This window comes from Dasypus novemcinctus, chromosome 8 (assembly GCF_030445035.2).
Source record: "Dasypus novemcinctus isolate mDasNov1 chromosome 8, mDasNov1.1.hap2, whole genome shotgun sequence".
NCBI classification, from domain to species: Eukaryota; Metazoa; Chordata; class Mammalia; order Cingulata; family Dasypodidae; genus Dasypus; species Dasypus novemcinctus.
Genome location: NC_080680.1, coordinates 69,705,348 through 69,719,108, shown reverse-complemented (window position 1 = coordinate 69,719,108; position 13,761 = coordinate 69,705,348). Strand labels below are relative to the sequence as shown.

Genomic DNA, 13,761 nt, shown 5'->3' with positions numbered 1-13,761 from the left:
TTCAGTTCCCTGTGCCTCCTAAAGAAGATGCGCAAGACAGCGAGCTGATGTGATAGACTGGCATAGCGAGCTGATGCAACAAGATGACACAAAAAGAGACACAAGGAGGAAAATCTAATGAGAGCAACAACAAAGCAGGGAGCAGAGGAGGCTCAAGCAATTAGGCCTTCCCTCCTACATGGGAGGTCCCAGGTTTGGTTCCCAGTGCCTCCTAAAAAGAAGACCAGCATACAACAAACAGACACAGTCAATGCAAACAATGATGGGGTGGGGAGAAAGAGATAAATAAAGAAATCTTTTTTTAAAAATGTAGGTTCTGGACAGATTTCTTAAAATAAAACTTCCATAATTTGTTGAGCTGCCCTTTTGTCTGTTATTTTATTTTTTGAAGTTGAAATGAAGCATTTTTAAAAAGTGCAGGTTTGGGGAACCCATCTTATCCTACTGAATCTGAGCACCAGTGTTCGGGTATCCATGAACTTGTATTGTTACTATTTTCCATGGAGATTCTAATCAAACCATCCAGGTTTGAGAACCACTGTGATAAGATATTCATATCAGATATTCAATTCTGTACATATCTGACCTGAAAATATATTTGAAGATACTTTGAAGTTGTGAAATACATAGAAGAATGGGTTGGTAATAAGAAACTTCCAGTAGAATATTCCCTTATTAAATGCTGCAAAGTATTAAACACTTAGCTTAGCACCTCTAGATAACTAAAGCATTCTCAAGAATGGTGATTCCCTTCTATCTTAAGGACCTTTCCTTTCTATTGTTGTGCTTGTTTCAGTCATGAGTAATAATCAGAAAGAGGGTTACCAAATGGGTTGTTGGCCTCCAGGGGTAAAGGGAATATGTTATCAGCTGAGCAGCAGCCCAAAAAGCCCCTTCAGAGTCTTCCACATTGCTACATAGAATTGTAATAATCATAATAATCACCACTGATTATACTCTCAAAGATGTGCACAGTACTCTTCCAAGCATTTGAATAAATTATTTCATATAATCCTCACTTAAAAAAACATCCATTTTGCACACTCAGAAACTGAGGACTCCATTGAGGTGCCTGACTCTATGACCTATACTTTTATATGACCAAGATAATAAACAGCACACACAAATACAGTCAGCCCACAGGTAACAGTGATAACACGATGTTGGCTTCCTAAATCTAGAGAATAAAACGAAGAACAAAACATGGCAGACCTACCTTCCTGGTCGTCAAAGTTCAAGCCATCCTTCTCTCTAATCATCCCCTGGCCCCTGAAGTGCTTGTCTAATGAAGATAGCCCACTTACATTTAGGACTGCATCAATCAGGTATTGTAAGGCCAGTGGGCACTGGAGACCTTCTGTTAAGTTTTTTTATGAGTCACTCTTGAAGAACAGTAGTTTCCTGCCTCTGGCATTATATGCACGCTATAGGAAAGAGAGGAACAAAAGAAAATAGGCAAAATTGCCCCTGTCATATAGATTAGTCAAGGAAGGCATAATCTTTTTATCTTTAGCTGGTCTTTAATATGGGGGAAAGGGCATTTTGATAGATTCAGGCAGGAGTCACTTCAATCATCTTTAACAGTCCTGGGACATATGGCAAGGGAATTAAAGCTTTCATTTAAAATATGTATTTTGCTTTATTGAAGTTTCTGCAATTATTACCTGCGCTCCTTCTATCATGCCATATTGTGAACAAACTTCAGAGAAAAGAAGCAAGGTCTTGAGAACAACAACAACAACAAAAATTGTGGTAAAATAAAAGAATTGTCTTCCTGCTAAACACATGCATATTTTGTTGTTATCACAATATGAGATCAAGAATGACACAACATATTTATGGTACCAAGAGACTATCATCAAATGTCACAATGAATGTGCTTCAGTTCCTGTTCTTCCCATATCTCTCTAATGGAAACCAAATAATTTCTATCCTTCTTCTTAGTGGATCTTCCTTACATAAAAGGTTCCCACTAACTCCACTGGATATATGTGGGGAGATAAAAACTGGACTGTTATATCCTAAATTGCAATGGCTTATCCCTGGAATCCCATTATCCTAGGTTTTTTTTACCCAATAAGTATAACTAAGATATTTATTTGTAGATAGATAGATAGATAGATAGATAGATAGATAGATAGATAGATAGAAATAATAGATAACATGTGAATATTATATATATATAATTGAATTAGCTAAAACTTGGCTAAAAAGGTGTGAAAAAACATAAACTTTTTATTTGAATGGAAGAAACTGGGGTTATCTTAGTTTGCCAGGTCAGCTATGACAAATACCACAGAATGGGTTGGCTTATACAACAGAAATTGTCTCACAGTGTATTAGTCAGTCAAAGGGGTGCTGGTGCAAAATATCAGAAATTGGTTGGTTTTTATAGGGTACTTATTTGGGGTAGGACCTTACAGATACCAGGCCATAAAGTTAAGTTATTTCCCTCACCAAAGTCTATTTTCATGTGTTGGAGCAAGATGGCTGCTGACATCTGTAAGTGTTCAGGCTTCCTGTGTTCCTCTATTCCAGCATCTTGCTTCTCTCTGGGTTCAGGGTTCCTCTCTTCCCAGGGCTTGCTTCTTCCTGGGCTCAGGTTTCCTCACTTCCTGGGGCTTGCTTCTCTTTCTTCTGTGAGCTTGCTTCCCAGGGCTCCAGCTTAAGACTTCAACATCAAACTCCAACATCAAAATTCTAACATCAAAGACCCTCAACTCTGTCCTTTCCCATGCCTTTTATCTGTGAGTCCCCACCCACCAAGGGTATGGGTACAGATACCCAGGTACAGACCAGATTACAAACATAATCCAATAAGTATTTTTGGAATTCATAACCATATCAAACTGCTACACACAGTTTTGGAGAATAGAAGTCCAATATCAAGGTACTGCCAGGATATGCTTTCTCCCAGAGTCTTTTATTTTTTAAAGACAATTATTTATTTATTAATTTTAGTTCCCCACCCCATCCCATTGTTTTGCGCTTGCTGTCTGCTCTCTGTGTCCATTCACTGTGTGTTCTTCTGTGTCGGCTTGTCTTCTCTTTAGGCAGCACCAGGAACTGATCATAGGACCTTCCAGAATGGAAGAGAGGTGCTCAGTCTCTTATGCCACCTCAGCTACCTGGTCTGTTGTTTCTCTTATTGTCTCTCCTCTGTATCTCTTTATTTTGTTGGGTCATCTTGCTGCATCAGCTCTCCATGTGGGCCAGCACACCTGTATGGGTCAGCACTCTACACAGGCCAGCTTGCTTTCACCAGGAGGCCCTAGGAATTGAACCCTGGACCTCCTGTATGGTAGATGGAATCCCAATCACTTCAGTCACATCTGTCTCCCTTTCCCAGAGTCTTTAAAATTCTCATGATGGCTTACCAGCAGTCCTTGACATGTAGATTCATATCTGTCCCTGTCACATGGCAATCTCTCTCCCATTCTGTGGCTTCTCCTCTGGTTTCTACTGGTGTGTCCAATTTTTCTCTACTTACATGGACTTCAGCCATATTGGATTAAAGCCCACCCTCATTCAGTTTGGCTTCAGTTTAACTAATTAATAAATCTTCAAAGGTCCAATTGAAAATGTGTTCACATCCATACCCTGATTCACCTTAGCTAATAACATATTTAAAGATACTATTTTCAAATGGGTTCATACCCACAGGACCTAGGGTTAGTACTATACTGGAACATGTCTTTTCTGGGGAAGATGATTCAGTCCCCAACAAGGATAGTATATCCTCCCACATACACTTTAATCCTTAAAAATTATATATATATATATATATATGTGTGTGTGTGTGTGTGTGTGTGTGTGTGTGTATGTGTGTGTGAGCAGAACAGATAATTTTACCATTCTTATGAATGTTGCTGCATATTTGCCTAATTGCTTCAGTCTTCATCTTTCTAATATTCTGATATGCAGTACATATATAATGTTCTATTATTGGTATTAACTTGGAACCTTATTATATGACTTTGTCAATGGAAAGACCAAAAAGAAAAAATGAGATGGGGTAGATTATAAGACAACAACAATTTTGTGTAGAATAGTAAGAGATCACAACAGTGAAAAAGTCAGACATCTAGATCTTAAAGATGTTAGAAAAAGATGACACAATTTAAAGAAGCATGTGAAGTAGTGAGCACTCAACTTAGAGACTGAAATTGACTTCAGGTACTATTTGCTCTCTCATGTGCAAGCAGAAAAGGAATAAAAAGAAGAACTATGTCGAAGTAGGACCTGAGGCTTCAAAGACCTGTCCTTGAATGTATGTTATCCCCTTGCTCTACTGCCCTTCTGCCTCTGATTTTTCACCTTGATTCTGCACTCTGGTGGGTTTTTTAAAAATAAGAATTTGTTTCTAGAATGTGTCTGTACAGGTTTTTGAATCATGTCAATCCATTTCCAAAGACCCTTGTACATATATCCTTGGATGTTCATTTCAACAGTAACAAGAAAATCCATGAAATACTTGTTTAGCTAGTGTCAGCTAATTCCATTGCTTTGGTACCTATTTATTTGAAAAATATGCCATTTTACAACACAGTATATTTGTGATAGCACTGAATTAAGGGAGATAATACTGAACACACTAAAGTAAAATATATGCTATGGCTCTTAGCTTGTGCACACACATTAAATTTCTCTCTTCTCAATATTATTCTCAGCAACAAACCATTTCAAGAAATAATTTAATACTGAATGGTGAGCTGTACACTGATAAAAGAGGGCTATCGTCACCAAAGCATTTACTATCAGCTTACTTAGAGTATCTTAAAATGCCAAAGAAAATGAAATTCCAACTCAGTAATTTAGTCATTGTGCTAAATGTATTTCCTGATGAGATTGTTGTATATTACTGAAGACCAAATTAAAAAGTCAGTGAAAATGGATTAGGAAATAGAAGGATTGAATGGAGACACAGGCATTATTAGCACAGTGAACATAGCCTCTGTGCGTGTTGGAAAAAAACTCAGAAATTTACTTTTTTTACAAGTCCAGGATGTGAAATAGCAGAGAGTATGTGTGACCTACCTATAGAAACTAGGCAGGGAACTCAAAACCATGTTAATAACACCAACAAACATACCTCCAAATAGAGTTTGCATGTTACTGATTTAAAAAAAAAAAAAGATTCAGAAGAGTTCACAGGCACCCAGATGGAAAGAGTAGTAAATTTTGAAGCGTTTATATGGAATGGTTATGGGACTAGGACTTAGCATCTGACACCAAAGTTCTTACCGCTTCTAAGGACAGATAAAGTAGGAAAAGGCAACAATCTTCTCATTTTTCAGTTTCTGGAAGGGCTGCTACAGGTGTGCTCTTAGGGCCTGGGGTTGTTACTATTAGGAATCATGAAGAACCCTGGATTTCAAAACATTCTTTCTCATTAATCATCGGGTCCTCACATTTGGAGATGGGCGTTAACATAAGTTCCTCCTGACAGAGCCAGAAAAGAAGTTATGGAAAGGTAACATTATACACTCTGGCACACTCATACAAACACACACACACAAACTGGGATGGGGAGTGGGGGAATGAAGTGTGTGACTCACCCCTGCAACAAGCCTCAGAGAAGGTTAACTTGCCTAATTCCTTCTATAATGACTGTTTGTCTAAATAAGGTAACATTCTGAGGTACTGGGGATTAGAAATTCAGTGTATCTTTTTGGGGGACACAATTCAATCCATAACATATACCAAATGTATTTTCTTCATGTAATGGGTAGTTTCCCCTTCCTCCTGTTTTGAGATTTCCTCTTCTCCTTTCCATGACTGGTCTTTTCATCTCCTATCTTCTGTATTTCTTCAGCTATTATTTTTTAAATTTTACTTCTTCTTTTTCTCCTCCATGCTTCCCTTTTCTTCTTAGTTCTCTATTGTTTTGAAGAAATGCCTTCCTTGCATATTCTTCTCTTTTACCATATTTTCTAAGCATTTTCCCCTTCATTAGTCCCCTCCATAGATATTGGAAGTGATACTCCTAATCTCTCAGAATTTACAAAATTTAATAAACAATATCCTAGGCATGAATTTTCCCATGCATGTCATTAAAATCTCTACTGCATTACTTTCAATATTCTAGATGAATAACTGAATAATCTTGTACGTTCTTCTCTTTATTTAGCACTTGGTCAAATTCTATCACATTTCCTCTTTATCACATTGCCTTTATATAGTCACCAAGAAAATAACGTGAGGTGATTCATGACAATGCAACACACATGCAAACACACACACATGTATGCACATGCAGGTCTGAAGAATCTTTTTTTTTAAAAGACTTATTTATTTATTTATTTCTCTCCCCTTCTCCTCCCCCCCGCCACCCCTACCCCCATTGTCTGTTTCTGTGTCTATTTGCTGCATCTTCTTCTTCGTCTGCTTCTGCTGTTGTCATCGGCACGGGAATCTGTGTTTCTTTTTGTTGCGTCATCTTGCTGTGTCAGCTCTCCGTGTGGGCAGCGCCATTCTTAGGCAGGCTGAACTTTCTCACACGGGGGACACCCCTGCCTGGCACTCCTTGCGCGCATCAGCACTGCGCATGGGCCAGCTCCACACCAGTCAAGGAGGCCCGGGGTTTGAACCGCGGACCTCCCATGTGGTAGATGGACGCCCTAACCACTGGGCCAAGTCCGCTTCCCCTAATCTATCTTTTTTTAAAAAGATTTATTTTTTCTTATTTACCCCCCTCCCCCAGATGGGTCTCTCATTTCTCTGTTCATTGTTTGCTTGCCTTCTCCAGGAGGCACTGGGAACTGAGACTTCCTATATCAGAAGCTAGTGCCCAAGAGCCTGAGCTACATCCACTCCCCACAGGCTGAGGCACCTGCTGGCTTGTACCATCTGCTTATTGAGGCAAACAGTGGTATCTATCTAGCTGTGGCTGAGGTAGCATCTAGCTCGCTCCTGAAGGAGGCAGTGTCTAAGCTCACTGCGGCAGGAGGCAGTGTCTGCTCATCTTCTTTTAGGAGGCACTAGAACCCAAACCCGGGACCTCCCATGTGGTAGTTGGGTACCCAAGGGGTTGAGTCACATCTGCTTCCCTGAATAATCTATCTTTAACTTCAGCTTTTGTTGATTCTTCTTGTTGTGCATAATGAAGGCTTTCTGTTGGCAGTCACCTGTTCTATTCATTGACTGATATTTTGTTGAACCATAAACTAATTAAGGGATGATTAAAGTCTGTATACTATTTCAAGTTAGCATTTATATATATTCATCACATATTTTTTGAGGGCTTAGTGATACAAGGGTCCTGGATAAAAAAAACATTGAACAAAAAGAGAGAGAGTCTCATGTCCTCTCTTGGAGGAAATAGAAAATAATCAGAGAACCAAAAGTATAAAGATAATAACTACTAAGGAGGAGAGATGTATGAAGCTACAAGAGCATATAAAAATTGAGTTCCATTTAATGAACTTTAGAGAAGGCTTCCTTGATGCAATGAAGATTGAGTGCTTATAGGAATATTAGATAGTACTATTGAGGAAATATCATGCGCATTTAAAAAAATATGGACTGAATGTATATTTTATTTTTTATTTAGTTTTATTTATTTATTTTACTTTGAAAGAAGTTTTAGATTACACAAAGGCGACATAAAAAATATAGGGGGAGGGAAGCAGATATGGCTCAAGCGATTGGGCACCCATCTACCATATTAGGAGGTCTAGGGTTTGAACTGGTGAAGGCAAGCTGGCCCAAGTGGAGTGATGACCTGTGTGGAATGCTGGCCCATGCAGAGAGCTGGCCCTCACAGGAGTGATAGCCCTAGCAGGAGTTCCAGCCCGTGCAAGAACACTGGCCCACATGGAGAGTTGGCACAGCAAGATGATGCAATAAAAAGAGACACGGAGGAGAGACAATAAGAGATGCAGCAGACCAAGTTGCTGAGGTGGTACAAGAGATTGAACACCTCTCTCCCACTCTGGAAGGTCTCAGTATCAGATCCTGGCACTGCCTAAAGAGAAGACAAGCAGTGACAGAAGCATACACAGTGAATGGACACAGAAAGCATACAGCAAGTACAAAAAACAATGAGGGGGGTAGAAATAAATACAATTAAAACAATATATAGGGGGATTCCCATATATCCTTCTCCCTCCCCAACCCCCCACTTTTCCCCATTAACAACATCTTTCATTAGTGTGGTGTATTTGTTGCAATTGATGAATACATATTAAAGCGTTGCTACTAACCATGGTTTACATTATAGTTTACACTTTGCACTATACTTTTATAGGTTTTGACAAAATGTATTATGGCCTGTATACATCATTGCAATGTCATGCAGGACAATGCCAATCTTCCCAAATGCCCCATATTCCACCTCTTCTTCCCTCTCAGTCCCCTTAGAAACTCTGGTGGCCACTGCCTTTATATCAGTGTTACATGGGGTGATATCTTGGTGGATGGAGACCAACACGATAACTAAAAATTAATGAATTCTCATCATGGGAAGTCTTGCTACATTCTCTAATATACTGGCAAGAATCCCTCAAGTACAAGGGCAGCACCTAGTGAAGGAAGACAGACAATTATGCCAGGCTCTCAATATTGGTAATACTGATGGTTGTACTTATGAACCTTATTCTTGTAAATTGAAACTTAGCCTAGTATTATATATTGCTAACAGTTACCTCCTGAAAACCTTGTTCAAATGTGGCCTCTCTCTAAGCCAAACTCAGCATATAAATGCACTACTTTCCCCCTTGCATGGAACCTGACCCTGGGAAAGTGCCTCCCATGGACCAAGGGATTATTACCAAGCACAACTAATCCAATATATTTTTCCACACTTCCCTCCCAATATGTTTTTAATTCAGCTTAATTTTAGTTTTAGGTTTGTAAATTTATTTGATTGCTACCTAGAATGGGGTCCTTTTTATAATTATTTTTCATGTGTATGAATTAAATTTAATATTAGTTCAAATAATTTTCACTTGATTATCATAGAATTTCTCTTAGATAGCCATGGGTTTTTTATTAAGTTTTATCACAATGATAGTATACAGTGGGTTTTAATTTTCTTTTTCTACAATTACAAATTACCACAAACTTGGCAGCTTAAAATAACAGACATTTATTTTCTCATGATTTCAGTAAGTCAGAAGTCTGATCACAGCTAGGCTGGGTTCTCTACTCAGGGTCTGAAAAATGAGAAATCAAGGTGGTGGTTGAGTAGCACTTCATTCAGGTGCTTGGGTCCTCTTTCAAGCTCACATGGTTTTCAGTAGAGTTCATTTTCTTGAGGTTGTAGAGCTGAGGCCACCTTTCTCTCGCTGACAGGGGCTACTTTTAGATCCTAGAGGCTTCCAGCAGCTCCTTGCCACATGGTCCTTTCAAAAGCCTTTCATTCTTCAAATCTGTCTTCAGAAAAGTCCTAGAGTCTATTAAGCCCTCGCCTGATTAAATCAGGCCCACCAGGATAAGCTCGGTTTTTATTAACCCAAAGTCAACTGATTAGTAAATTGATCATGGGAATGATAGTTTGTCATATTCACAGGTTTTTCCTTCACTCAATGGGAGGAGATTATGCAAGGTGTGTACATGAGGAGGCAGGAATCTTGGCAGTCATCTTAGAATTATGCCTACCACAGATCTTTATGCCATTCTAATTTCAATGGAAATATCACAGTACTAAGTAAGATGTAAGTTCTTGGCATAAATCAATATTCTTAATTATGTTAGGAAAATATCTATAATTACATTCATCATTTTTGTAAAGGTTCTGTTAATGCATTTTAGCACCTTTTTGGATGACATCATTTTTCCTCATTTGACATTTTAATTTGAAGTGTTATATTAATAGATTTAAAAGCAAGTCATTACTATATCATGCTCTATTATTTTGATAAATTATTTTAATTTTATTTGGTAGAGATTTTGTTGTAGTTGTTTTCAGGAATTTGGATCAACATTCATGAATATTACTGTGTAATTTTCTATTTTCTATTATAGTTTATGGTTTCAGTTACTCTTCTCTTATAAAGGAAATTGGGAAATCTTCCATTTTTCTACTTATTTACAAACATTATGTAACATTCCCATATTTCTATGCAAGATCTCCTCTTCTGATGGTAAATGTCTTCTTTATCTTCTGTTATATCTTCTGTGATGGTTAAGTTCCTGAGTAAACTTAATGAGGTAATGGTGTCCAGTTTTTTGGTTAAGAAAGAACTTGCCTGATTGTTACTCTGAGGATATTTTGTGTATTTAAATCATTAGTCAGTTGATTGTATTTATGCCTGATTACATCTACAATTAGATACAGAAGTTTGCCTTTGCTGAGAGAAGTCTCTTCCAATAAGTTGAAAGGCTTAAAAGGAGAACTGATGATTTCAGCAGTCAGAAAGTTTTCAGTTCTCTGGGGAATTCATTGAAACTTGCACCTGAATTTCCAACTCATAGAATGCCCTATGGAATTGACCTGCCAAACATCATGGTCAAGCATGACAATTCTTGTAATAAATCTCATAATATTTACATATATCATCTTAGTTCTGTTTCTCTGGAGATCCCTGGCTAATACACCCTCTCTTATTTTAGTTTTGGTTATGTGTGTTTTCTTTTCCTTAACTAAAGTTTTTAATATTTGCATCAGCTATCTATGGTCATAATAAGTCAACAAAATCTCAGTGGCACATATCAATAAGCGTTTGTTTATCCCATGTATCTTCAATATTCAGCTGATCTGGCCTTGGTCTGGCTGATCTCACTTGGCCTTGCTAATGTATCTGTGTTCAACTGTGGGTCACTTGGGAGGTTTTTCTGACCTTAGCTGGGTTTGCATACATGTCTTGAGATTAGTTTTCCTTGACTGATCTAGGAAGGTCTTGAGTTGGAAAAGTGATCCAATTAGATTTTGCTCCACATGGCACTTATTCTCCAACAGTCTAGGCCAGGAGTGTTTCCATGGCCGTAGTAGAGGGCAAGAGCCACAAACCCTAATTATGCAATTATATCAAGCCTCTGCATACACCATACTCACTAACATCTCATTGCCCAAAAGCAAAACACATGCCCAGAGGGAGAGTTAGAAACCCTACATATATATATGACAAAGGCCTTGTTTATAAGTGGGATTGAAAATTTGATGCCCTTACAATTAATCTTCTACAGCATACACACTTAAGATAATAGAAACTCAACCTCAAACTTGCATACTAACAACCAAGATGAATATTAACTTTAATTTATTCATTTTTTATTTATAAGTGGCCTAATTCTTACTCTTCTTGAACTCTTATTTGCTTGCTCAAACTCCTCATTGGTTTTCTTACTCAGAGTAAAAGTCTAAGTCCTTTTATTTTTTTTGTTTGTTTGTTTTGTTTTTTGTTTTTTAAGTTTTATATTGACTGGTACTTTATTTGCTTAAAACCTAAACATTGTCAGTTTGAGAAGAAATCCACTGTGATGTATATATAGCTTGATCATGCCATTTAAATTCTAGGGTTTTTTTTCTTTTTCCTTTTTGACCTTGATAAAATTTATCCAAAAAGAAAAAAACCCCACAAAAAACAAAAACAAGATACATATATATTTGAAAAACATGAACTATTAGAGAACGAGATCTGAAATAGTGATTTCAGTTTTGGCGCTTCTGCTTTTTTTTTTTTTAAGCTTCATAAAGACTGTAGCAGGATAAAAGGATCACTGGCTCAGAGTCTCTTTGAGATAACAAGTGATGAAATAAAAAAAGAAAACCCATACCCTCAAATAAGGTCAGGTAACCCCACCTCCCACTCCATTCCCCAGGTGAAAAATATGAATACTTTTAGTAACAATTCAGAATTCATTTTTATCTCCTACCTGCCTCATCAGTGGAAGTTTAAAGTCATGATATTTTAGACAGCTATACTCATGTATATAGACATATAAATTTATATTAGATGACAATAGATTTTCTAAAAAGTCCAGGTAGAAGAAGCAATCATTTCTAACTAAAACCCTAATACACTTTTTGATTAATGTTCAACTCTCTATCATTTAGCAAAAGGCAAAATTTTATAGTGTTCACCTCAAATCTTATTGCTTTACAACTGTGGTATACCTTCCATTAGAAATAGAAAGATGAAGCAGTCAATCCAGAGATTAATTTGACATGGCTTTCATTGGGTTTGGAAGGGAAGGTGGCAAAGAGAAGACCAATAGACAAAAGGTAACTTAAACATACAATGGTTTTCTTAAAAAAAAAAAAAGAAAAGAAAAAGACAAAATGCATCAACAAATGGTAAAAAGCATGCAAAGCCCGTAAAGTCAAGCCATAGCCAAAACCATGTTCTATCTTAAGTACGTTTTCTTTTTTTCCCCTTCTTTTTGTCTTTCTTTTCTTTCTTCTTTTTTCTTTTCTTTTTTTTTAATAAAATCTCTCCCCAGACCATCATCACTTTTAATCTTCCCCAGACTGAGCTTCATCTTCAGATCCTTCACCCCCAGATTTTCCGGGTGGAGGGCTTGCAGATGTTTTCTTTTCTGGAGGGCTTTCTGGTTCGTCATCTTCTTCTTTGGGGGAAGGAGTCTTTTCCTTTGATGCCTTTGAAGCTGTGGGACGACCCACTTTCCCTTTGCCTTTCACTGGACTTGGCGTCACGGTGGCCTTTAGCCTGGGTTTGGGCATTTTCTTTTCTTTTCTCTCAGGTTTGGTCTTCTTAACCATCTTTTTGTTTTTCTTTTTTGAACTGCCATAGTCACTATCGTCATCATCTTCCATTAGGAAATCTTCATCACTGCCAGAATCTTTCTCCTGGAATGGTGCTTCATCCTCTTCTTCTTGTTCTTCCTCACCCCCCATGTCTTCCATGAGCATCTCTCTCTGTTTAGAAGCTGCTTTAGATGCTGCCTGCTGTTGCTGGCGCACATTTTTATGATCTTCTTTTTCATCTTCGCTGTCTTCTGCTGAGTGAGAATCATCCTTCTTGGTTTTTACTTCTTTTTCTTCTGAATCTTCACTATCTTCCTGTGAATTCTTTCCAGATCGCCTCTTATTTTTAGCTTCTCGGGGAGATGATCGAATTTTCTTAGCTGGAGGGCCCGAATCTCTTCCATAATCGTCATCAGCATCACCAGATTCCTGAAACTGTGAATGATCAACGACCTTCCTATTTCTGACAGGCCGAGACATGTTCGCTGTCGAAACGCGACCGAGTCGAGAAGCCAAAGACCAGGACCCCCCCCCACCCCGCGCTCGGCGCTCCCCGCCCCCCCCCCCCCCCCAACTTCGGCCGATGGGGCCGCTGCCGCCGAACCCCGGGCTGCTGGCTTCTCAAACTCCGCCTCTCCTTCGTTCAGGGCCCCTTGGTCCTAAGTCCTTTTATTGACCTCCAAAATTTTATACTATCTGTTCCCCTGTCATCTATTTTAGCTTATTTTCTATTTCTCTTTCTATCCTTACCCCATTTCAATCAAATGTCTTCTTTTAATTCCTCAAAAATATAAACGTATTGTACCTCATGGTTTAGCACTTGCTGTTGCCTACTTTGAGAATACTTCCCCCAGCATAAGCAAGTTCAGTTTTTATTCAGATGCCACCTTCTCAGCATTACTTTCTACCACTACAGTTTGCTTTACTTTTTCTCCCTAACTTTTACTACCATCCAACCTACCTATATTTTATTTATTTTTGTATTGTCTCTCTACTTCCACTAGTGTCTAAACTACATTAAAGAAGCAATTTCTCCCTGTTTTGTTCATTGCTGTGTCCCTAAAGCACAGAAAATTGCTGGAACATAGTAGGTGCTTGCTCAATATATAATT

The 13,761-nt window shown here is 38.2% G+C and overlaps 1 protein-coding gene across 1 annotated transcript; it reads right to left on the bottom strand.

Moving 5' to 3' along the window:
• Nucleotides 1–11,352: 11,352 nt before the first annotated feature.
• On the bottom strand, nucleotides 11,353–13,176 carry LOC101431412 (nuclear ubiquitous casein and cyclin-dependent kinase substrate 1). Its single transcript, XM_004463586.5, has one exon. The coding sequence runs from the start codon at nucleotides 13,127–13,129 to the stop codon at nucleotides 12,398–12,400; it is 732 nt and encodes a 243-aa protein (XP_004463643.1). The 5' UTR covers nucleotides 13,130–13,176; the 3' UTR covers nucleotides 11,353–12,397.
• Nucleotides 13,177–13,761: the final 585 nt, after the last annotated feature.